The sequence below is a fragment of the Pavona decussata genome, unplaced genomic scaffold, assembly GCF_977016875.1.
Source record: "Pavona decussata unplaced genomic scaffold, jaPavDecu1.1 SCAFFOLD_84, whole genome shotgun sequence".
Classification (NCBI taxonomy): domain Eukaryota; kingdom Metazoa; phylum Cnidaria; class Anthozoa; order Scleractinia; family Agariciidae; genus Pavona; species Pavona decussata.
This window is the reverse complement of record NW_028145502.1, coordinates 5,916,511-5,942,306: the sequence shown is the minus strand read 5'-3', so window position 1 is coordinate 5,942,306 and position 25,796 is coordinate 5,916,511. Positions and strand designations below refer to the sequence as shown.

Genomic DNA, 25,796 nt, shown 5'->3' with positions numbered 1-25,796 from the left:
ATGCTTTATTTAAAACAAACAAATTTGTCCAAGAAAAGTAACAATTGCGGTTCTTGTTTTGTTTTAGATTGGTTTTCAACCCAAAAAGAAATTGCGACAACCATTGAATGACAAACCAAAGTCGTATTAACACGTGTTTGCAGAGGTTTTATGTGTCAGTGAGACAAACAAATGGCAAACCGTTTAAAGTTTTTTCACTTAAAGCGCATCCGAGCGACCATTGATAGATATTTGAGGCAAGCACCTATTAACAAGCCGGGGTCTATCGTCCGTGATTATGAATTTAAGAAGGCAAATGATGCCCTAAATGCAGTCTGTAAAAATGTGATGAAAGAGGAAAAAAGTTCGTCCAGTTGTTTATAAAACTCCCATCACAAGCGAGCAATTGCAAGATCTGTTGGAAAGTGGTTAACTGGGAAATGCAGATACAAAAGATCCTAAACAATTACAGCAAACCGCGTGGTTTTACACAAACCTGTATTTTGGGAGGAGAGGAAGAGAAAAACCAACGCAGTCTCACTCCAAAGATGTTTATCCTCCACCAAACACCCCAGGGTTATGTAGACGATATTTGAAGGACGGTGCCTACTATTGTTACTGCGCATACGTTCTGCGCATCTCGACAGACTCGAGTTTCCTATGGGTGGTACCTACTACTACAGAGATAATTTTGCGCGGTTTAAAACTATACGGAGAAAGCAGAACTTACCAAGTGCTTTTGGTATCTCAAAAGAAAATTAGGGGTAACCATGCGTTTTTCAGAAATAATTAAGCTTTAATTTAAGAAAACATCCCATACATTGCTTTATATTTTGGCGCTTGCTCAGATCTGTTTTTCCCGCATAGTAATAAGCCGCACAAAAATACTTCGGTATTAGTAGGCACCGTCCTTAAGCTACAAAGAGACTTTCCGGGGGCGGTTTTGTCGACAAAAAAAACACCAAGGCGGCGTAAACGACAACACCGACGAAGCAGACGGCAAAATATCTGTCAACTCTTTTCCAGAATTTGAAAATGAAAAGGACTTTGAAATAAAGCTTAGTTTGAGCTTAACATCATTTGCTCTTCTACGGTTTGCAAGTCTCTGAGACTGCGTAATGTATGGCGAGATCACTGTGTAGCTTTGTTTTTATTGATGAATGAACTTTTGAAAATGGGCCAGTTTGTCAGAGGGTGCGCGATTTAGCATGCATCATTGCACAAATGTATAAAAATTTATGAAATAAAAATATTTTTTTGCTTGATAGATCGGTCACTGAGGTATGCTAAAACAATTAGACGGCTGTATGCTCTATTTTCTTATTAGTATGCTCTATATAGATCATAGCAACGAATAGTCATTTTACCCCACAATTTCCCTGTGCTTCAAAGCCCTCGCCTCCTTCCATAATTTAAGACAGTTTGTGGGATATAGAGCACACAAATACTGGGCACTGATTGGCTGAGTGAATGTGAACATGTTCTGATAAGAAGTTAGAGATTAATACTGAATAGAAAAATTCGTTGAAATCGGATGATCGTACAGTGCACGTGGTAATAAACAAGCATAGTGAAAGACAACGCACGGTTTATCTCCAGTCACTTTGAGACGATTTTGTTGTTTACAACAAGAAAGAGGCAGGTAAAATGAAATGATGAAATGAGAAACACATGCAACTATTCTGAACTGCACTAAACACTGAACGCAACTATCACTACACTTGAATTTAAAAACATTCCTTGCAAAGTGGGAGAACTAATCAATTTAGTACTCCACTTGAGACACTAAAAAGTTTTACCAAATTAACCTTACACTAAGATCTGACACCGCAGAGCAACTGATAAATTCATCGTCACAGTCATTAAAGCTAAAACAAAATTTACCTTACCCCAACAAGATTTCATGTCCCTTAACTAGTGAGCGTTTCCACTAGAACAACAAGAAAATCAAAGGAAATGTTGCATTGTTTGTGGATTAAACTTTTGATGCTGAGCTTACTGGTAATGGGTAATCGGGAGCGGGCAAGATTGCTCCATCTTAACCGCTCGGGAAGCCAATCACAGCCCATGATTGGGCTCTTTCATTCTACTAGCTTTTTATGCCCTTATTCTTATTGTTTGTAGATAAATATTCTAGCGCTCTCGTGCAATTTGGCGACTTAGATATTCAAAGACGTTCACAATTGTATACTCACTCTGACCGTAATGGGTCAAATAATGTAAAATAGCTCAACTCTGGCTAAAAATGGGCTTCATGCCAGCTATCCTGTCATTCGATTAAGATAATTAATGTTTCACGAAAAGTTAACATAACCCAATATTTGCTGGGATGTGTTCTTGCAAATCGAGACAGATAAAGCGGCCATGAGCCATTTAAGCATGCCCCTAGAATAGCGACCGTTGAATTATCTCCTGATTGTTCTTTTAAGGTGAAATCATCAAGATCTAGCAATATCTCTTGATTGGTTTTTAATAAAACAATTATTCCACTCGCGCTTTATGGATATAAGATGATTATACGCTGTCATCTTATCTCAAACGCGCGTTTGAAAATAATTGTTAAATACATCCAGTTTAGTATAATTACTCAGGTGATTATAGAGATTCCGTTCATCTGATTAGTCGAGGATTGCGTCATATCCTACTAATAAATATATTTTTAGCCAAACCTAAAAGGGGAGCTCCAATATTTTTCATAGCATTTATAGAAATCTGGTTATAATTAGCGTATAAACGTAATAACCTTAACACCAGTTCCTCATCCCGTCTGCAGTTATATACATTTTTAGTGCATATGAAGCAAACTGCTTAAACAATAATAACAATGTAATACAAAGGGAAACATTTTTTGAATGCTGATTTGCTTTAACAGAGGGCAATTTTTCTCAACTTCCCTTTCCCCGAGGGCAAAATTTCTTACTCCTGATTGACCGAGCGGCGATAATACTCGCTCCTCATTGGCTGAGCAGGTCAGTTCTACATTTCATTAAATTCTTCATTTTGTGTCCAAAAACAACGAGTTCTTCCAAGTTCTTTGGAGTTCGACTGTTTAAGCCAGGTTTTTTTTGTACCACAAATAAATGAAAATCAAGTGCTTCATTTAGACTAAGGAAAATCCTAAACGTTAAGTTTTCGTGTCTCTTACAAGAAAAGGCAACCGATTTTTCGATCAAAACTAGAAACTTGAGTCGGATTGACATTTGTTTAGCTGAGAAACTGAAATCAGTCATGGCGACTAAGAGCTTTCACCTCGCTACTTCTTCTTTCAACGAATGATAACCGAGCATAACAGTGCCCTTTTGATGGGAGGAAGGAGCAGGTCAAATTCGGTGGAAGAAATTACTCCTTAAGTTTTTTTTTAGATCCACCGTTTACTATTTTTATCGATCTATTTTCGCGGATTTTCGAGCGGTAGGAAGCTTCACAGCGCAGGTGAACAATTACTTGATGCTTGACATTAAGTTTTATTGTTGTCAGTTTACTCCTGAATTAAACTTATATTCTCTTTTTATTACATGTGTAGAATTTACAACTCAGTCAATATTGCTGCTAGTAAAATCTAAACAAACTTCAACAAGAGGAGAAGACGGGAAAATTACTCTTGGTTGCTTGGCACAGATCTCAACGAGAGCCATGCGGTGCGAACGAAACTAACCTAAACAAAGTGTTTAAAAAATTGGTTTTTCGACGAATATTTGTTCTGTCGAAACGATTGAAGTATATTTGTAAAGCTTGAAACACATCAATAAGGAAAAATTATTGATTGTTGCGCGGAAACGCATTAGACTTAAGTAAGCGGCTAGCAAGTTGCCTAAATTAGTAGGAGTTGCGTTCAAGTTAACAGAGAAAAATTCACCGTCGTTTGCACATGTTCTCCTCAAAACCTTAAATTAGGTCATTTCACGTTGTAGTCTTGCGGAGGACGGCAAAAAAATCTACCAAAATTTAAAATGCTCGTTCGGAGCGATTTTTTTGCAGCGTTTTTGCTGCCGTCGTCGTTGCTTAACAGGGTTCCCAGACATATTAAAAAATGTTCGAAAACTCAAAACTGTGTCAATTCTGCTCCTAATTGGTAACAAATCTAGTCTCTAAATATACGTTAAGAAAAGGAGAATACAAAAAAATACTTTTTGGTGTTTGGTAGAATATTTCAGAGCTTTGAAACTTTTGTATACACATATGAGTCTTGCGGTGCGAATGAAAAAACACGGCCACGGAACAATTTTTTTTTTCAGAAATTAATCTCTTTCGAATATTGATGGTATCCAAAGCGAATAAAGCGTCTATGCTAAGCTATTTAAGAGTTCTACAAGTTATCATAACTGATCACGACCTGGTGATATAGGCAAATGTGAGGCTTTTAAACTTACTTTTTACTGCTAGCCTACTCTAACTTGCTATCCGTCGCTCTCTTCCACGTTGAACTTTGCTTAATCGTCTCCGCTTTTCTTGTTTTCTTTTTCTCTTTCTTTCTCTTCTCTCCACAGCCAATAAATACATATAAATTGACTTTGTATTTTGTGTTCTGTAGGATTTCTGTTGTAAACGCATCTCGCCATGCAACTTCCCGCAAAACAAACACGGGCGCATTAGCATTGTGGGATTGCGTACGGACGGTCGGGCGGACGGACGTGACGTCATAACCAAAGCAAAATTTTTCTCATTACTGAGTTTTCCAATTTTTTTTAATTAATTTTAATCACGTGAGTAATTATACTAAATATATTTAACTCAGCCTAAAAGCGCAGCTCCACTATTTCTTTTTAATAGGATTTATATATATATATGCCATTCTGCGTGTTTACAAATATGCGCCGCGAATGGCGAATGAATTACACAAGTCCAACACAAAATGTTCAAAACAATTCATAACTCTAGGAATATGTCTCCTACAGAAATAGTTTTAGTCTCTAAGTAAACGTTAACAAAAGGAGAATATAGGAAAAATAATGTTTGATAGTGGTCCGAAATATGTCATTAAGCGCTTAAAATTAGAGCGTGTTTACAAATGTACGCTGTGAATGGCGAATGAATTACAAAATATGTCATTAAGCGCTTAAAATTAGAGCGTGTTTGCAAATATGCGCTGCGAATGGCGAATGAATTACCCAAGTCCAACACAAAATATTCCAAACAATTTATAACTCTGGGAATATAGAAATAGAAGGAAAATGCAGAAAAAAAAATTGTTTGGTTGTGGCTCAAAATATTTCAGTGAGCATTTAAAATTAGAGCGTGTTTACTAATATAGGATGCGAAAGGCGAACGAATTACACAAGTGCAACGCAAAATGTTAAAGACAATTTATAACTCTGCGAATATTTCTCCTTAAGAAATAATTTTAGTCCTTAAGTAAATGTTACCAAGAAAAGAATACAAGAGAAATTACTGTTTGGTTGTGTGTTTACTATTGTGCGCTGCGACTACATTTGTAATACATATCAAGTCCAACACAAAATGTTCAAAACAATTCGTCACGGTAAATAACTGTGTGTATGTTAAAAGATAATTTATCCACGAATATTTGTCGAATGGCAACGACCTAAGTATTTGTGTTTAGTTTGAAAAATATGTTAAACATGGATAATTACCGACAATTGTCTGCAAAATTGTATTTAATTTCTAAGCGACTTGCGAGTTGCTTACTCCCCGCATGTTTGTTTTCAGCTGACATTTCCCCTGTTTGTTCGCCCACTCAGTTGCTTTCGGGTCTTAAATTTCCTTAGTTGTTAGTCTCCTGCGCTCTCGACATATGTCGTTTGTCGAAATATTTAACAAATACAACAATTAGTTTTCTTCAAAATTCTCGTTTCTTTTTCTGAAAGAAGTTGGCCATCCCACTTCCTACCGAAAGAAACCCAGGTTGCAGCACAGGGTTTAAGTGTTTCATTTTAGTTTGGATGACATGATGGAGCGAGCGTACTTACATTCGGTCGTCGGTTGCACGGAAGTGACGTCATAACCAAGCCAAAATTTCTCGCCCTCACGGGCTTACCAAAATCTCTTAGCTATAGGGCTTCGCGCGCGCGCCTAATAATAATAATAACAATAATAATAATAATAATAATAATAATAATAATAATAATAATAATAATAATAATAATAATGTCATTTGAAATTTGGAAATACGTCATGTTTTCCAATCGGCAGCCAACTTGAAAGCGACAGCTCTGTTTTCTCTATCTTAAAATACCTTACAAGAGCGTCTCCATTGAATTGAAAGCAATCCCTCCTGATAAGCAAAGACTGCGAAAGTAGAGCAGTATAAGGTAAAAATGATAAACTTTCGTTGACGAAAGAAGAAAGCAAAAAAGGGAAAATTCAAGTTCAGAGGACTAAATTTACAGTAGTAGTAAGTCAAATCAAATTGCTGTCATATGACGTTTTAGCAGAAGATATGAAGATTTTTTTTGATCGATATCTGCAATGTTAGTAACTTTTGAAATGATCCTGCATCTGATCAAATAATCCACAGGGCGAACCCAATACATGAATTAGAGCTAATTAGCATATCGTTTACTTTTAATCTTCCAGATTGCAATAATTACTGCATCAGTTCCTATGGATACAGAATGTGGCAAAGACACCAGAATATATATGACTGCACGAAGACCCGATTGACGCCCGACTTCCTCAAGTGCCTTCCAACAACTGCTACAAAGCTGTACGATTTCTCTTTTCTCGTCGAATGAACGTCTTCTTATTAGCTGTTAAAAATTAATTTGTATGTAAAGTGAATCTATTTAAAGTTCTCCTGAGAGAAATTTAACTGCACTCAATAAATTTCAGGATTTAAATTCTTCAATTCTAGCCTTAATTACCAAATTGCCTTTTAAATATCTAGCTTTAATTTTCCATGGAGACTCCATTGATATAACATGACTTAGGTTATTTATGAAACGCCGTTTTTATGTGGAAATTTGGCTTAATCTTGAACAGGATTTTACGTGACACTGGGATCAAGGATTTACCTCTGGGAACTTTCCGTCATATGGAAGCCCTTAAATATCTGTAAGTAGGTGGGAAAATGGGATCACATGAAATATTGTAGTCATCTGTTGGAATAACTTACCAACTAAATTAAGAGTCTAAATAGAACAGACTCTCGCAGCTATTTACGCAACTTAAGCAGTTGCAAAAAGAAACCCTGAATCCAATACTACACGGGTAGGTCTAACTAATTAACTTATTAATTAATTAATTAATTAATTAATTATTTAAAATAATAATAAAAAGGCGGCTCGATATCGTTCATTAGTCATCTTTTTTTATGTTAAGAATACAGACAAGTTTTAGTTTTGCCAGACAACGTGGAAAGTTAATTGAGTTGTTTAAAGACCAGCCCTGACAGAATGAACTGCATTGATTTTGAAATCAAATCATATTCTCGCCTGCTTGAAACGTATTGTTAGACCTTGTGACTGATCAAATTTGAAGACGAGTTGGCATTTTCCAAACAATAAAGGCTCATCAAGAATGGTCAAATATGTTTACAAACACTTTTATCGTCACGGAATACTCCACTCAAAACTCCACTCTAAAAGCATAAAAATGCCGGGGGTGATCGTCCTACCATTTAGAGGCGTAAATTTGTGAATTGGTACAGCTGAATTGGTACGCAGAATGACCGCTGTTAGAGGTATGGCAATACTTCAAGGATATTGTGTCAGTAGATTTTTCCAACTTTTGCGGGAAATACACGGAAACTGCAACAAAGGCTTAAAAGAAACGCACGGGGAAATTTCAGTCAAATGGGAGCACTCGCTCGTAGGAAGAGACTGTCACTTCTCAAGGTGGTACCAAATATCTAAACCACGAACTGGACAGAACCTCAGCAACAGAACGAGAAAATGGTCCAACAGAGCTTTATTCTGACTCACTTGTAATTCGAAGAAACATTGTACAACAGGGGCTTTTGTGCGCTTGTATATTAATTGTTTTTTACAAGGTGCTTTTCGCGTGTCAATGCAACTAAATGAAAAACCATTAAGAGAGGAACAACAGTCTTTGTAGATATAGCGAACTAAATTAAAATTGTCACTTTGTCCTCAAGACTGTGGATCCAGCTTGCAAACTAATTCCAGGGGCAAACGCCTTTCTGAATACACTACATTACAACTAGGAAATCTTAACGAATCCTACGACTGACGAACAGCTGCGAGTACACTGTTCCGGAGATAGCGAGAACTTTTCATTAAGTACATCTACACCTCTAACGAGAACCAATTCGACTGGGAAATAACAGGACAGCTGAATATGCTAGCTGTAAATTAATCGTATAGAAGCTATCTACTTCTAAAGTAATCGAAACGAGCTCCAATAAAAAGTAATTTTAAACTTAACGAACTAAAGAAAGTAATTGTTGGCTTAAGTTTAGTACAATACTTCCGAAACCTCAAGGCACAAAAGAAATGCTAATTTAGCTTTACAAGTTGTTTACATTGTGCTTCCGTTGGTTTTCTAAAGTTACAGAGAACAAGAATCAGCGAATATCTTAAAGCAAACTAACTTCTTGCAGCGAAAGCGAATAAATATTTGCAAGAAGACCAAACTCCTTTCTTTTTAAGATTAAATATGGTTTAATTACGGACAATCAACCTGTAATGAATAGCCCATTATTTTCTTCTGCAGGCTACAAGCATCATTTTACATATAAAACACTTATGAAGGATCAAGCCAATAAATAGTAGTATCAAGGCTGTAAATTCAAAAATCCTTTTTTTTTTTTTTTTTTTTTTTAATTTCGTATTTATGGAAAGAAACAATGATATCTGTGTTGGAATCAAAATTAAAAAGAGCATAAGAACGGAAGTGGTATGACGTTGCTTGGCAAGAACCAAGATGTCTTTTACCCTCCTTTCAGCATGAAGATGAAAGCGTGCAAACCTTTTGAAACTCAGTGATGCTTGCCACAATGCCTGCCTGTTTTCTTGGGTATCCATTTATTTCGGAAAGGACTTTTAAGGAAATCTGCTGCATCTGCTAAAGTTGCATTGACCAGTTCGGCCTTGCTGTAACCACATCCAGGCAATCTGATCTGTTTGAGATTGCACGATGTCACGCAACGCTATTGATCTTATCAATTTGCAATGACCGCCTATATCCATTTGATTTAAGTAATCGTGCATAATACTCTATACCATTCAAAATTTTTCACCTTTCGATCCAAACTTGTGCTAAACTGAGTTACACAAATAAACTTCACTTACATTGTGTGGTGTTTCATTCGATAGTATTTAACGTTTGGAGTCGGTGCCGCTGATGCTCCAAACAAATAAAAGAGTGGAAAAGTAAGCGAGTTTAAAGAAAATACGGGCTTTATACCACGGGCTACCTTGTTGCTTCCTATCAGTACAACGTGCATACATCAATTATATGATGACAAAACAAAAACACATGCAGTCAATAGGTGTTAGTGTGTTGGCACCATTTTACTATTGTCTACCCGTATCATGTTATGCCATGATGTTTAAAAGCATAGCGGAGCAACGCCAATTGCCGTCGCTTCCTTAAGATGTTGGTAAGGTGTATTTCGAGAGTCATGAAACGGTGAAATGAAAACCTTTGCCATCAAATGCGATGTAACAACTACCATGGCCTCCACATTAACTAATATGTATGGTGTTTACACCATTCGCTTGGATACATTAATTTTTCAGTAAAGTATTTGAACAGACGAAAATGTATTAGCTTATAAAAAAAATGTTCTTAACAGGCCACGTAACTATTTACGAATAATAATTGTGTTGCAAAATTGCAGTAAATAAAACCCATAAACCACAAAAAAGCTACGCTATAAGCAGTTGTATTTTTTTTCGAAGATAACGGAGCATATTATGCCAGGACACAAAACAAAAACACTCTTTAAGAAGCGAGAGACGACGCTGCAAGAAACGCCGAGGGAAACTCTCCTAAGGTCCCTCCATTGCTACTTACACCTTTCAGTTTTCTCCGTTGCCACTCAAATATCACTCGATTCTACATTTCCGCATGGTACATGTTATTGCCTCTTTATAATAGTGATGCTATGTATAGGGTAATATAATCAAAGGTAAGCACACGAAAACCGAAAGTTGTGTTATCCTCACCGAAGCTTCTTATTTAATATTTTTCTCGATCTCTTAAATGAAACGTAGAATGGCGGCTGTTACAAATTCATCAAATAGCGTAGCTTGACTTCGTGCAGAAAAAGTTTGCTTTAAGCAAAGCCGAACCGGTCGAAGTTTGGGAGATTGAGCATATTTCCTTGGAGTCCTCCATAACGAAACTGCTAAGGGTTATTTGGACAAAGATCCCTGTGCACAGTTTATTCATAAATATTTACGTATCTTACAGCAATAAAAATACGATGTTAATTTTTGAATGTAACTTTCATCAAGTTCTAAACAACTAAACTCGAAATAAATATAATGTTATTTTGATCTAGATCACAGGTCAAAAAAAAAATGAAACTTGAAATTTGACTTTAAAGTTTATTTTTCTGAAAATTGAAAATTAAAAGTCAACATTTGTATCTTTTTAAGGACAACTTTTGATCTTCATCCAAATTGAATGAAATGAAGGTTTATGGACCGGACAGCGTACTTCTAGTAACAATAAACGTTATCACCATAAAGGACGCCAAGGCCTACTCTGGGAACTTAAGTTGCCTTAAAAGTGCCTGACTGTAACTTTCGAGAATCGCTGGCCAAGCTTGAAAAATCGAAATTCCTGATAACTTGCCTGAAGTTTACTTTTGGGGAACTATCTTTGAAAATATTGTTTGAATGTTCTGGAAATTTGTAGTTTTCGAGAATTTTGGAGAAAACGAAATTACGGGTTTTTGCCTCATTAATTATGCAAAAATCTCACTCAAAATTAGCCAAGTTTAATACGCTTGTGTTGAAACAGTACGCAACGTTACAAAACGAGGTCGATTTTGAATAAGAGCATAACTCACCTACTTTCTATCAATGGGACCTATGTAAACTTTTGTAGAACTTTAAAGGGTTTATGGCTCTTTGAAAAATTGACATTTTGAGGACTTTGCGATGAGGTGAAAATTGAGTAAGATTGAAGGTTTAAAATGCATCTTGGTATGTCAGGTATCGACTCAAGAGGAACATTGTGATAAAGTTTGGGTCTTCGTCTTTGATAATATGAAATAAAAAATCTGGGCAATCAATGCACGCGCTGACGAAAACCAAAGTTAGCGAGGCTTCGTTAAAAAATTTGCATAATTCGCAGTTGTTGAGAAAAAGTTGTTGTGGCGACTCGGTGAAAACATTGACCCAGACTATCTTCAAATGGTCATTTTTTCTCATATTGCATTTGCCTGTTTCGCTCTCTTGTTTAATAACGTGGTAGAAAAGGTCTGAACAAATAAAAAATGCACGCCATCGGGAAAGAAGACATTCGCCAAATTCTGGTGGGAAATTTGCATAATGCGAATCTCCCAATAAATCTGCACATGTTTCGTAGGCTAATTGACCGGAATAACTATATTATTTTAGAGCAGAATAGAAAAGAAATCTGGGATCGAAAAATATTGAATGGCTGTCTTCAGTCAGTCTGATTAGTTTTAGGGCCCAATATGTGATGTTTGGAAACATTCACGGGCTCCAGATGTCAAGTGTTTGTGAATCGGTTCTGATCTCATAATTCGTGACGTGATTGCGAGCCGCAAGTATCGCACGCATATTCGATCTTCCTTGAGTGGGAAAGAGTTCGAATCAGAGCTTGAAACTTGGCACAAATAAAGTTCTTTTCTTCGTCTTTCGAGATATGAGATTTAATTTAGAGAAAATCACATACCAGAAACACTTTTATTTCAATGAAAATAGGCATTAGTTTCAAGGCCATTTTGAGTAGCGTAGACAAATCTGCATGCTTTAGAAAGCAGCCAGCGAGTTTGGAATGTTTATTGTAATAATTCTCTTGTGAGATGGTTGGTCTAGGTTTGTGTAAAGTTTCAAGTTCATTGGGTTATTTTACACGGTGAACGGGGCTTCCTCCTTTGACGTAAATTTTCGCGGTTTTCATCGGCCCGTGACCGCACCTAGGCCGCATTTCAAACTCTTGCAATTTTCTCAAAAAATAAAATACTTTGGAACTTTAAAATATGATTTTCGAAAATAGCTAATCCAAGGGTATCTTCAGACAAAATATCAGAAATTCGACCAAGTGGTCGCGAAAATGCAGTTCTCGACTCTTACAGGCAGCCGCTCTTAAATATTGTCTACACGAGTACAACAAACCAACAAACACCAAAATAACCACAAGATAAAATTAAATCTCACCTATGTCACGCACGAGCGACTTTGCCAAAATAACAAACAGCTGTTTACATCCCTTGATTTAGTCATATTTTAAAATATCTCTACTTGACGATGTGCCAGATTTCCAGGTTAACTTGGTGAAGAATAGACAATACATCCTGGAAGAATTAGAATTAATGCTAGTGACTTTACAAACCAGAACGCAATGCAGCCTGAAACGTCACCGGAAGTAATTTGGTCACCAAGTGCTTCACTGCGCATGCTTGGCGCTGAATCGCAGCGCGTCTTCTTCACGCTCAGAACACGAGGTTTGAACTTGCGGCGTTTCCAGAAAACGTAAGTAGTTACTGCTGAATCTGACCTAGAATTCAATTTACTTTTTCTACCTGATAGGCAAAGCTGTTTTCCTAAGTCCATGAAAATGTTACTTATTGCAACAAATACCAAACAAACATTTTAATTTGCCATTTACTGGAGGTCAATTGTTTTACCGTTATGATCAATGAACAAGACCCGCCGAGTTCGATAACAAAGTCGAAAGCTGGCAAGTAAGTCTAATTTTTGTTTATTAGAAGATTCAATTGCCCGGTCTGCTTAACTATAAGATTAAAGTGAGTTTAAACTTTATGTTTATGTTCTTCATTGAAAAAAAAAAACTAAAACAGATTGGGGTTTTTCTTTCACGCAGTAATGTGATGTACTGGACAAGCGAGCACGATGTCCTGTTATGCAGAGAGGTTGTTTCCGAGAATCCGTACAAAACAAGAAAAGGTTCGTCGCAAAGAAGCGAAATTTGGGATAGAATAGCCAACACTTTGAATACCTGTCCCAAGCCTGTCTTTGCTGTGGATAAACGGTCCGTAAGGGATCATGTGGGTATTTTAATAAACCGAATCAAAAAGAAACTGAGAGCTGAGGAAAGGAGCTCGGGCATCGCGCCGCCTGAGCCCACAGAACTTGAAAGCTTGGTGGAAGAAATTTTGGCGCTCGAAGAAACAGCGGATGCAGAAATGAAAGAGGACGACGAAAGTGTGAAAGGAAAGGCTGAAAAAGAGAAGGCAAAGGCCACAGATATGAGACTTAAAGCACTTGAGAAAGTGTCGGAGACGATGAAGAGACACTCAGGCGAAAATGATCAGGAAAAAGTAAAGAAGCGAGAACGGAGAAGTGGCAGCGAGACCATGTTATTCCTGTCCCAAAAAGCAGAAAAAGACCAGGAACTTAAACTTGAGGAACTCCCGCTGAAAAAGGAGCAACACGATTTGGATGCAAAACGTCTACAGGCGAGCATTGACCAGCAACGCCAATTTCAGCAACAACAAAGTGAAATGATGCGGCTGATGCAAGAACAACAACAGCAGCAGCAGTAGCAACTCTTGGCATCACAACAACTGATGTTGAGGCAGCAACAAGATCAAACTAAAGCACTGATGAGTTTGTTGGACAAATTTGTGAACAAATAGTCACCTAATTCACTTAAAGTTCACCCGTGTTGCTGGTAACTGTCGTTTGATTTTGAACTGTGCAATTACAAACCAGTTTGTATATTTTATTAACTTTTGTCCATGTTTTGACAAGAGTCACGACCAACGTTTTCTGTCAGCGATCAGAGTTTGTATTTCAACAGTGGCACCGCATTTTTCTTGTGCCGAGGAGCCCGCCTTTCGTTATTTTCTTTAATTATTGTTATCTCATTGGATGGCAGACTCGTTGCATTAAAAATTGCTCTTTATGTTTTTGACATATTAGAAATATTTTCTAGCTAGAATAGTTGAATAATTTGTTTGAAAATTTGTATTCTGGTTCCTAAACTGCAATAAAATTCACAATTTTCAGTCTGCTATGAAAGCAACTACTGATACTTTATGTATTCGAAAACAGATTTTAAGCAACTCCCTGGGATAAAAAGGCTCGGGAATCTAGAAGAGGGAGTATGTTGAGGGGCTGATGAGGCAAACCTTATCCCAAGAATAACTGCAGGCCAAATATTAAGCTCATATTTTTTAACAGTACTCTTTACTAAAATCAATGGAATTTTTACAATCCAATCAAGTTGTATTAAAAAATTGTGAGTCTTTTCAGCCCCAAGGCTCTGGTCATTAATAACTAAAAAGCAGGGAAACGGGTGGGGGTGGGTGGTCCGCATGTTGGCGCAACAATTTTATGTTACTGCATTAGACTCGATATATTTTTCTCTGACTTGGAAACTGATAAAACTACTTGTTCATTATTTTTCTCCTTCCCCGTTGTGTTATAATGACCACAGTACAAATCTATGGCTGTATAACCTTTTTAAAATGAGTAATAATTGCAGAATGCCCCCATTAAGGATCTTGAGTCTTGTGCACATACTCTTGGTAGTTTGGAAATGGGAATGCACTGTAACAATGAAATTATCTGAAATTGGGGAGATTCCATTCTGCAATCTAGTCAAAAGAGAATTACGAACAAGTTAGTAGCTGAACACTGTTATATCCAAAGGTCATGAATTTGGTTCTCTCTCTGTTGTCTTCAGAAACCTAATTGAGATAGTCATTTATTACGGGTGGATCTATTCCGAAAAACTTCGAAGTACTTGATTGATAAAGACAACTGTGAGCGTTTCTCAAGAGCGCACACACAATGTACATTTTACCAACAGGACTTAAGACGATTTTTAAGTTTTTCTTGAAATCTAGGAATGCAAAGTAGTTCACAATGTCCCCAAATAGCCATTCTACCGAAACTCTGACTTGGCTCATGGCCTTATTGAACTGTTGCTCTGCTGGTGTCAAATGAGCGCCTTTGAAGGGTCCTTGTAAATGGATACGCAAAGGGTATGCGGGGTCGCCATAAACGCATAAGGGTGTCCCATCCGGTGCAAACGAGTACTGCGATAATTCTTGCAGAAGTCCTGAGTCGACCAGCATACCACTATCGTGTCTCCTGCCCTCGACTGGACCAAACAGACTTGCGATAAGCCCATTAGGCGCAACTACGGACTGAAATTTTATCCCATGCACCCTTTTGTGTCCGTTATAGAGAATTCTCTGGTTTTGATCTGGCTTACATAAGGGTCTCACTGTTCCATCTATGAAACCCCAACAGTTTTCAAGTGGAGCTCCTTTATCATGTATAGTGGCAGCAAAATGACTGAGACGGTCCCTGGAAAGCCATGGTTGATTTAAATTTGCGAGTAGGTGGCTATATTCATCGAAAATATAGTCCATCATTCGGTTTGTAATCATGCAAAGTTGTGGTACTGGTCTCCCGAATCGAGCTACCATATCTGCAAATCGACACGGATATGCAAAACGCTTCAACAACACACTTAAAGCCTCCATTCCGTCCACAAGAACGCCATTGGGGCATTTCATTATGTCTGGAATACCAAGAACTTCTTCGAGTAAATAAATATCGTTCTTAAAAAAGCGAAACTCAGCCTTACACTCATCATCTGTCAAAGAATCAAGATCGAAGCGACCATACTTCCAATAAGGAAATTCGAGATTTTCAGAGGAATTTAAATCGTACAACAGGGCAAACTCTGTATCATCAATGCTTCCATCTTGATAGGCAAACAATAAAGCTTCCCTCGCCTCTCTGAATGTTGCCATTTTATGATGTTTATACCAGCTATAAAACGAAAACTTGTTTGTCAACTGATTTTAAAGGATTTGCAACGCTCTGCCTCTGGGCTGTCGTCGCATTCGCATTCGTAACTTTGTTTTTCCCGCGCTGGTGACGGCGTTCTCTCCCCGGGCCCTTCTCGGTTTCGGTGTTTCCAAATTGCGTTGCGTTCTGGTTCGTAAAGTCCCCGCTATTAAAGATAAGAAGCTTTATCATCCTTCGATAGCCAATCGGAAGTAACTGTTCCCACGAAAACCAAATATTGCATCGTTCTCTGAATAAGCAAATCTAGTTCTCCATATCTCTGAAACAATACATTTAAAACCAGAGTTGATTGTTGGGTAACAGAACAACGATGTCTTGTTCGTTTATGACTATTGTCGGTGGGATTTGCGCGGGGATTTGCGGCGGGGACGAATGCACAAGCTCCTCAACTTCCGTCACACCACTCAAGCAGCGTGACAACCATACCAAACATCACAACAAGTCCTTGAAATTTTCCGGAGTTGAAAAAGAAGTAGAATTCATTTTGGCAAGAATAAGTTTTTTTCAAAAGCCAAGGAATTAATTAAAGATGGCTGTCTGCCCTGTTAATCGTGCCAGGTTCAGCATAAAAGTAATTTTTGCACCATCCCGGAGGTTGTTTCGGGTCACTTTGAAGCAGCTGTGGAAAGAAGCCGCCTTGAGAAAGGAATATATTTTATGCCAATCTATGAAGTTATTAAAACTATCAAAACAACACGTCCCAGTTGGCTTCGGGAAATAACCAGTTATAAGATGTAGCACTAAGCAGGAACTGTATCCAATGAGTTTTGTATTCTCTTCATTCTGGTGATACGAGAATATATGACGATTTATCGCGATCCTGAGGGATCTTCTCATTGCGCTGAGACGACGTTATTTTGCTATATTGTCGCCTCAAAATGACGCTTTCTGATTGGTTAAAAAACTGTCATGTAAGCATGACAGCACGGCACTAAATGGGTTCGGCGCGCATAGATCAAAATTTTGCTTCTGTGAATGAACATGTGAGGTTGGATGGTGTTGACATTTAATTCTTTTCGTCTGAGTTTACAAAGCTTATGACACTGCTCAAGGACCACTTATAATATTTTTTTGTGGTGTACATGTACCATGATACAGCGGATACAACTTTTTTCTTGAGAGTGCGCAAAAATTAGCCGATGAAGAGAAATTTACTTAAAAGACTTTCTTGAGTGTGAAAGCGGCCACGGTAAATAACAATGAGCTTAAATTCCAATAAATTATGGCATTTTCAAAGCAAAAGAATCTGTTTCTTTTGTGATGTCTCTTATCTCTAAAACTTGAAATTGCTCCAAGAGCTCTACTGCGTTCTCTTTCATAGCTCAGGTCTGTCAATTTGATATTCTCTTCCTAGCGCCGAATGGCAGACTCGGTATTTTTTACTCGATTTTACAGTATTCCTCGCCGCTTGGTCTCCATCTAATATCTAAATCTCCACGGCATCTAAGCTAGGATAACAATGCTCTGTTTTCGTTTTTTAGTACTAGTATGTATGCTCTTTTTATTCTTGCTTCTGGTTGTGAGGTTTATTCATCACTGTTTTCATGTTGTTGTTTATATCTCGTCGGTAACAAATTTTCAATAAAATTTGCTGGTAAAATGTTCAAACCTACTAGCTTGTCTATTTCATCAATGGTAGGTGCTTTATGGACTGTAAAGTTTTGCATTTTCTTTGTTTTGAATTAAAGCAAAAAAATCAAATAACCCGCCCCGAGAAAAAATTTCGCGCACGGATATTACCATGGCTACAGTTTAATTGATGTAAGAATTTCTCTTTCAATCAGCACACGATTTATACTTTATCCGTTTACTCTCTCCAACAAAATGTTAGTATCGCGATAAAAAACTAAATTCGATTTTGAGACGGCAATATCACTTTATATTGAAGGCGTTAGAAGAAAATATATTCCGTATTGGGTTCTGTCGCCTCGCGACTCCACCCAATACGTAATATATTTTCTTCCAACTAGCCGTCAATACAATGACGTATTACCGTCTCAAAATCGAATTTAGTGTATAATATAAAAGAAAATCATTTATTTGAGCGACGGAGATAAATAATTAATGTTGGTGAAGGTCATCTTCATTCTGTTGTCCACTCCAATTACCATAACAACCTTTACATCATGACTCCAACGCGTTATGGATGATTGTGTCTAAAAGTACACACGAGTGACCACGAATGACCAGGAATGACCACGAGTGACCACGAGTGACTACGAGTGACCACGAGTGACCACGAGTGACCACGAGTGAGAATAACATGAAAATATTATACTGACGTCATAACGACGTCATTTTTATCACACGGTCACTACTTAACCTCAAATTTACCATTTTATTTTTTGGACACCAAAATAGGTTGATTTCATACTGAGACGTTTCAGATAGACGAGAGGAGAGCGGATGGGGGGACGGGTGGGATATGTGGGGTGGGGTGGTCTAAATTTACTTCCTCCCGTTACCTTTAATCCCACCCCTCCCCACTTTTTCGTTGACTTTGACTTTTGATAATTTTGGGACTGCAAAATGTAATTAAGGGAGGACTTAATCTAAACGGCGTTTTTCTGCACTTGACATGGCTTTAATGGAAATATCTCGTTCACGTCTCAAGCAATCTAGCTAAAAGTTCTCTGCTCATCCCGTGAATTTATGTTGTGGGATGTTTTGTGAAATTTTGGGGTATATTTTGAAGCAGATAGTTTTTCTAGAAGGATTGGTAAAATTAAATAAGAAATATTGAAGATTTAGTGGAGTTTTAAAAGTAATTTTTGTAGCTAATAATTGATAGACGGGCACCAAGTTAGTCCACTAGCAACCTGGGGTGCTCTTACGTCGGTTCCAACTGTCTATTGGTGTTCCAAAAATCATTTTCTTTCCTTTATCCCTTCTCAAAACCTCTTCATATTTCATTGAAATTTAGGTTCAGTCATTTGTTTACATTTGTTCCTCTGTAATGACTACTAGTGAAAAATGGAAAATCGCATCAAAAATAACTATAGTTTTAAAAATGCAACATCTGTTGCATTTGCATGTTTTAAACGCGAAAATAAAGCCTGGCAAATGTTAGTCTCTCGATTTCTTAGGACCAAGTCTTCTCGAAAATTAGGTATAAAATAAATATTTCTGCCATAAGAGCGTAAACTGAAGGGAACATCGGGGTACTAGGCTGGTGATATAAAAACTTACAGTCTTCTTAGTCTCGGTATAATAACCCCGGTAAAAAATTCCCACGCGGCGATTTAAGTTGGCTAAATATAAATTTGGTGCACGCCTCAACACATTCTAGTTATACTCGACGCATATTTCTTCGTCACCACCGGTGGTTCACTAACAAAAGCCTTGTCATGGTAGAAGCGTGAAACTAGGCTTAGTTTATTATGAGAAAGTTCCTTTAATACATATTTTGCACTCAATTATTATTTTTCTAAATTTTTTTTTTTTTGGCATAATCAAATCGGGATGAAGAGGTTTGGGGAAGTATAGAAAAGGCGGGAATAATATTTTACAGTCGAAAACGCGCGAAGACATAGAAGAGACAAAGTCAACAAAAGGGGAGGGGGGTTAGAATAAAAGGATCCCCCCCCCCCTTCTTATCATCCACTCTCTCCCCTGTCCCTTGGAAATGTCTCAAGTATCTAATTTACCTATTTAGGTGTCCGAAAAAGGTCCATTTGCGGTTAAATAGTGGCTGTTTGATAAAAATGACGTCATTATGACGTAAGTAAAATATTTTCTTGTTATTCTCACTCGTGGTCATCCGTGGTCACTCGTGGTCACTTGTGGTTATTCGTGGTCATTCGTGGTCACTCGTGGTCACTCGTGTGTACTTATAGACACGATCGTTACGGATTGCGTTTACTTTATATTAGCCAAAATTCCGGTCTTTGATTAAAATAGATCATTTCAGCTTCGCTAAAAAAAAACCTTCAGAAAGATATAAACAGAAGAAAAAGGATAGTAAACTTCTGGATTGGAATAAATATATATTCCTTTCCACAGCTGCTACACAGTGACCCGAAACTGACTTCTGGGATGGTGCGAGAATTCTTTTTTTAACCTTGATGATAAGCTGGACAGATAGTCATTTCCAATAAATTCGTCGCCTTTTGAAAACACGCATTCTTGCCAAAATCAATTCTACTTCTGTTTCAACTAGAAGTGGCTGACGTATCTTGCGTAAAATGAGCTGCGTTAACTTTTTTTTGTTAATTTGTTTTGGGGGAAAAGAGCACATCTAATTGCGGGAAGAAATTATAGTTATTGTTTCCCCAAAAAATCGTTTTAAGTTAAAATTTTTATATAATGAAAGGAAGTATAAGGAAACGTTATAAATAAGTAACACTAAAGAAAAAAGAAAAAGAAAAGAAAAAAAAATTACAATTGAAGAAAAAGATAAGATACTCGAAATTGGTAAAGGGTCAAATCTATTATATGCAGTATCAAGACTAAAAATTCAAATATTAAATCGTATTTCGATTTTCGTATTTATAGAAGGGAAATTACATCGGTATTGGAAAGGGAGGGTAAAACCTGTAATGCCAGGTAGCGTCTGATTGTTGACTGAAAATTCTAATCTTTATAGCCTAAAGTCGAGGAACATCCAACCTTCTAGAACTCACTGATGCTTGCTAAAAAGCCTGGAAGAACTTCTAAGAAAAATGCTGAATCTCCTGAACGTTGATTGGCTCGGCTTTGTTTTAACAACAGGCTTTCAATACCAACTGTTAAAGGTCGCACGCTATTTGATCTCACACTTTTGTAGCGACCGCTGATCTTCGTTTGATTTTAGCCATGGGGGAAATACTCCATAAGTTCAGAATGTTTCTGATACAAACCTGTGTTATAATGAGCTGGACAAGAAAACCTCACTTATGTTGTGCGGTGTTGGGTGATTTTATGGGGTTGATGTTTTTTAGTTTATCCTGTTGATGCTCCAAGCAAACGAGGAGAGGAAAAGCAAGCTAGTATAAAGAAAACATGGGCGACGCATGGGATATATTGCGGGCTTCCTAAAAAATCAACATTTTTATTAATGCGACAATTGATTAATAAATGATTTTTTTAGCACCAACTTTCCGTGCGAATACATTCGTCTTCCGTATTTACATTACGTATTTGATGACAATTTACCGATACTATTCCAATGAAGGTACAATGGATGCCATCAAGCGCTTATTATAAGCGGGTACTTGTCTCTGGAAAAGTCCGGTTTTTTTTTTCTTGAATCAGGCGATACCCTGGCACCAAATATGGCCCGAGCATAAGCTGAAAACAGCTTCTTGTTTAATAATTTAATTTCTGTCATTAAAATACCTAATATTTTGGAAGTTTTCGAGCTTCTGTTGGGTTTTCTGAAGTGCTAATGCCTTTTTCACACTTTAAACAACATTTTCAGGCACATACGTTTCCACCTGACCCTATTATATCTCATAATGCCATTTTCCCAACTTATTATCTCCTTCTTATTTGTAGAACGTAAGTGACGAGCGAGATTTAAACTGCCCATGTATAAGTTAATGGTTGGGAGGAGGGTGGTTTTTCTGCCTTTGAACTCTGGCTGGTGTAATCGCAAGTTGATTGAAAAATAAAAACAAAAGAAAAAACAAAAACAAAACAAACAAACTAACAACAACAACAACAAAAGGAACAATGTATACGCACCAGCACCAGATATCATTCGCAACCCTATTATCAAGTCGGATAAACCAAGGTTGGGACTACTTCAGCCGGTATTCCTCGCTCCCCTTCATGCCATTTTTAAATGTTTCTACGCAGTCAGCAACGGTCTTTAGAGGCGTTAAAGAGGAATAAGTAAAAGGGAAATTAGTGTCCCAAAGTCCAGACATAGTTAATGAAAACAACATTTTCCAACTCACAACGAAAATGTTAAGTTAAAATTATTGTCAGCTGCGTCGACTTATACCGAGAGAGAGTAGTTAAATTTCTTTCAAAAAAAAAAAATGCACGCACGAGGATAGCTAGTAATATATTGTCCTTAATATTCATGACCTTCCTTACCCTTCTGATTTTCTCTCTCCCATAAAATAACCTTTCATTTCGTTTGCAGGGACCTCAGCAACAATCGAATTCAACATCTACCGCAAGATATCTTTTCACACCAATCACAGATGTGGTATTTGTAAGTGTGAAAGCCTTTTTTTTCTTTTGTTGCTTCTTCTTCTTTTTATTTTTCTATTCCATAACAGTCATTTAACTAGGTAAGCTGCGTAGAATCTAGCACTCTTACCCCCCACTCCGGTCCCATTTTTTTGTGGGCCATTTAAAACTCAATGCATTTTGTGCCAAACGTTTTTGGGTCACTTTGCATGACCTGAAATCGGTATATAAAAGAATGGCGAGTGTATAATATGAGAGGAAGATGGCATGATAAGTTATCGACGCGAATTGATTGAATTGAACATTGTGTGAACACCTGGACCGGAACCGCACATGCCAGGCCTAATATTATAGCTAAATGCTTGATACCACACCATGAAATTAAGGTGCTTCCACGGGATGCATTGCGCATCGTTAAAGTTAATTAATTCATGCGTCATTATCGCGCGCCTTTGGCGCACACACGCTGAAAACATGACGTGTTTATTGAAGGTAATTCCAGTGAACTAAATTGTTATTTTCTCCTAATCTATCTTTTTAATTTACCTCGGTATTTTAGCTTAGCTATTATCCTTTTCATGTTTTTTTTTTTAGAAAAATAATTGACGACAGAAAAATGAGCAATCCCGGGAAATCGAGCTTGCCCAGGATTTGTGGACTTAAAATAGTGTTTTGGGTCAATACCGATTAATATTATAGTTCCCTACCAAAAAGGTTATCTTATGCCTCATACATTCTATGGGTAATTTTTTCTCAACTCTGTTTTACCAATATGAGTTCTGCTACCACACAACCTGACAAGAAGTGATCAAATAGACTCATTTTTAAAGGGAAATAGAGGAATCAAATATTACCTTTATTTTAAGGGAATCACATTAAGAGTAAAATAGATCACTCGGCAAGGCTGCATAACATGTTTTAGCCCCCAAAAAAGAATGAAATAAAAATAAAGGAGTTGAAGATGTTCTCACAATTCGATATATACGCACGATTCTCATAACTGCTGAAAAACCTCATTTTGCAAAGAATTCTGTTGCGTTCGTCCATTTTCTTCAACACAGCCTTGTTAGTTTTACTTTCGTTGGCATCGCTGGATATGAGATGTTTTCTTAATTACATTGTATACTTGACTTATGATTATCAAACATATGACACAATCTTGGATTCCATTTTCTTATTGAAATAAACATCTGTTGTTTCATGAGAAATTTGAAAATTATTTGACTCTCTAGGCAAAGAAATCGCGTAACATTAATATATAATAATATCTAATAGAGGCATTGTATGTATGCAATGTTTTATCAACGATGTTTCGATTAACAATATAATAACTAATGGACACCTGAACGGTTAGTCACTAACTACCGAGGTGGCTGACGGATCTTGTAAAAAATGAGCTGTCGTTTATTACTTTTTTTTTTGACAGACCAATGGGGAAAAACAGCACATCTAATTGCGAGAAGAAATTGTAATTATTGTTACTGGAAAAAAAATCGGTTAAAGTGTAAAATTTTGTATAATGAAAAGAACTGAGAGGAGACATTTTAAATAAATAAAGATAAAAATAAAATGAGAAAAGAAAAAAATGGGAATTGAAAAATTATAAGACTTACTCGACATTTGTAAAGGGACAAATCTATCAGATGCTATATCAAAACTAAAAATTAAAAAAAAAAAAGTCGTCACTCGATTTTCGTATTTATGAAAAGGGGAAAAACATTGGTATTGGAAAGGGAGGGTCAAAGCTGAAGTGTCTGGGAGTGTCTGATTGTTTCATTATCTTGATAGCCTAAAGGCAAGAAAGGTCCAACCTTCTAGAACTCAGTTTTTTCTTGCCAAAAAGCCTGGAATAACCTCTAAGAAAAATGCTGAATCTCCTGAACGTTGATTGGTTCTGCTTTGTTTTAACCACAGGTAGTCAGTACGAACTGTTAAAGGTTAAACTCTATTTGATCTCACACTTTTGTAACGAACGCTAAATTTTGTTTGATTTTAACCATGGGGGAAATACTCCATAAATTCAATTCAATTCAATTCATTTATTTTTGCCATTAACCAAAAAATACAATATAAATACATTAAAGATGATACACAATATTCCTACCACTACTACAATGTTCCTACTAAACTATTTACAAGATCAAATGTGTTAAAGGCTAGGAAGCCTATATAAAGGCCGGGGGCTTTCAGACTGTTTCGGATACAAGCCTGTGTTATAATGAGCTAGACAAAAAAAGACCACTAAAATAATGCGGTGTTGTGTGATTTTATGGGGGTGATGTTTTTAGTTTATCCCGCGGATGCTCCAAACAAAAGAGGAGAAGATAAGCAAGCGAGTATAAAAAAAGCATGGGCGATGCATGGGATACATCGTGGGCTTCTTAAAAAATCAACATTGTTATCAATGTGACAATTGATTAATAAATGAACTTTTTTTAGCACCATCTCTCCGTGCAAATACATTCGTCTTCCGTATTCACGTTAGTATTATATGATGACAATTAACCGATACCATTCCAATATAAGTACAATGGATGTCGTGAACCGCTTATTATTTGCGGGTACTTGTCCTTTCTTGAATCAGGTGATACCCTGGCACCAAATATGCTGTTTAGAATGTGAAAAAAAAAAATGCAGGTAGCATTTTCGTAAAGCCAACAACAGCTAGTAAATTCAGGGAATAAGATTCTGTTTCCTAAAACTTTTTTCAGCTTAAATTTTTAGCCATAGCATCCGGGCAAACAAGACTGTATTGGCTTATACAACTATGTCATTAACAATAATTATAAGAGCCAAACAAGCCACAAAACGATCTCCGAATACAGGGTACCACATTGAGTGTTTCTGCTTTTAAAAATGTTATCGTAAGATGCCGCTCATAAAACCGCTTGTGTTGTCCAAAGCAAAAACTGTTCATATTTTATTGGGATTCCACAAAGAAAAATGGTGACGTAAAAAGAAAAATTCACAAACCACAAAAAGCAAGACTACAAGCAGTTGTATTTTTCCTCAAAGATAGGGTTGCGTGATATAAGAAGATGAACAAAAACAAAAGAATGGCGCAATCTTAAAATAGAGGGCGACGAAGCTGCAAGAAACGATTACGCAAGCCCTCTATCAGGCTCCGTCCTTGTAATTCACAATTTTATGTTCTGTCCCTTGCCACTTGAGGGTCACGTTATTACGAAGTTCCGCATTGCATATGTTACTACTTCTTTAGAAAACTTACGCTGGAGGGGTAGCCTTTTAAATGTGGTAATATGGTGAAATAGAAAAAGTAATCAGACAAAAAACCTCAAGTTGTGTTACCATCGCCGAATCTTCTTTTTTAATTAAAATAGGGCTAAATCAAACGGAGAGTAGCGACCGTTACAAATGAATGAACTCAAATAGCGTAGTGCTTTTATTTATTTACCTCTGCTTTTCACTTTCATTTCGGTTTTTTTGTCTAACTATGATCAATATGACTGTTGCTTTGCCATTGATTTTGGTCCCATGTGTATACTTTGTTCTTATTACTTTACTAAGGAAGCCCATTCTTTATAAGCCCGGTGGCCTCCCTTTGGCTTCCTCGCCATTAGTGTTTAAATAATAATAAATAACTTTTTGCAATTGTACAATTTATTGCAAAAACAATAAACTGAAACTGAAGCGTGACGTCGTGCGACCTTAAACAATTGAAATTCACTGGAGTTTTTTACAACAAAGCCGAACCGATCAAGGTTTAGGAGATTCAGCTTATTACTTTGAAGTCATACGAAGAAGCAAAGACTTAGAAAAACATTT

The 25,796-nt window shown here is 37.0% G+C and overlaps 2 protein-coding genes and 1 pseudogene across 3 annotated transcripts in view; 2 read left to right on the top strand and 1 right to left on the bottom strand.

The window, feature by feature from the left end:
- The window catches only part of LOC146475637 (uncharacterized), a 105,483-nt gene extending 98,331 nt beyond the window's left edge, over positions 1 to 7,152 (top strand). The window contains exon 10 of the mRNA XM_085115992.1: positions 6,514 to 7,152. Within this exon, the coding sequence (XP_084972118.1) occupies positions 6,514 to 6,671 (158 nt within the window). The 3' untranslated portion in view covers positions 6,672 to 7,152. The remainder of the gene's footprint in view (positions 1 to 6,513) is intronic.
- A 5,567-nt stretch (positions 7,153 to 12,719) lies between these two features.
- On the top strand, positions 12,720 to 13,945 carry LOC146475636 (uncharacterized; annotated as a pseudogene). Its single transcript, XR_014865891.1, has 2 exons — positions 12,720 to 12,784; positions 12,925 to 13,945. The product of XR_014865891.1 is annotated as an uncharacterized LOC146475636 (transcript).
- An 810-nt stretch (positions 13,946 to 14,755) lies between these two features.
- Positions 14,756 to 15,942, bottom strand: LOC146475635 (uncharacterized). Its single transcript, XM_085115990.1, has one exon. It carries the CDS (start codon positions 15,830 to 15,832, stop codon positions 14,756 to 14,758), a length of 1,077 nt encoding a protein of 358 aa, XP_084972116.1. The 5' UTR covers positions 15,833 to 15,942.
- Between the last annotated feature and the right edge of the window lie 9,854 nt (positions 15,943 to 25,796).

What these genes read in the sequence shown, in the direction of transcription:
- LOC146475635 (XM_085115990.1), bottom strand. Translation starts at nt 15,832, where the DNA reads ATGGCAACATTCAGAGAGGCGAGGGAAGCTTTATTGTTTGCCTATCAA.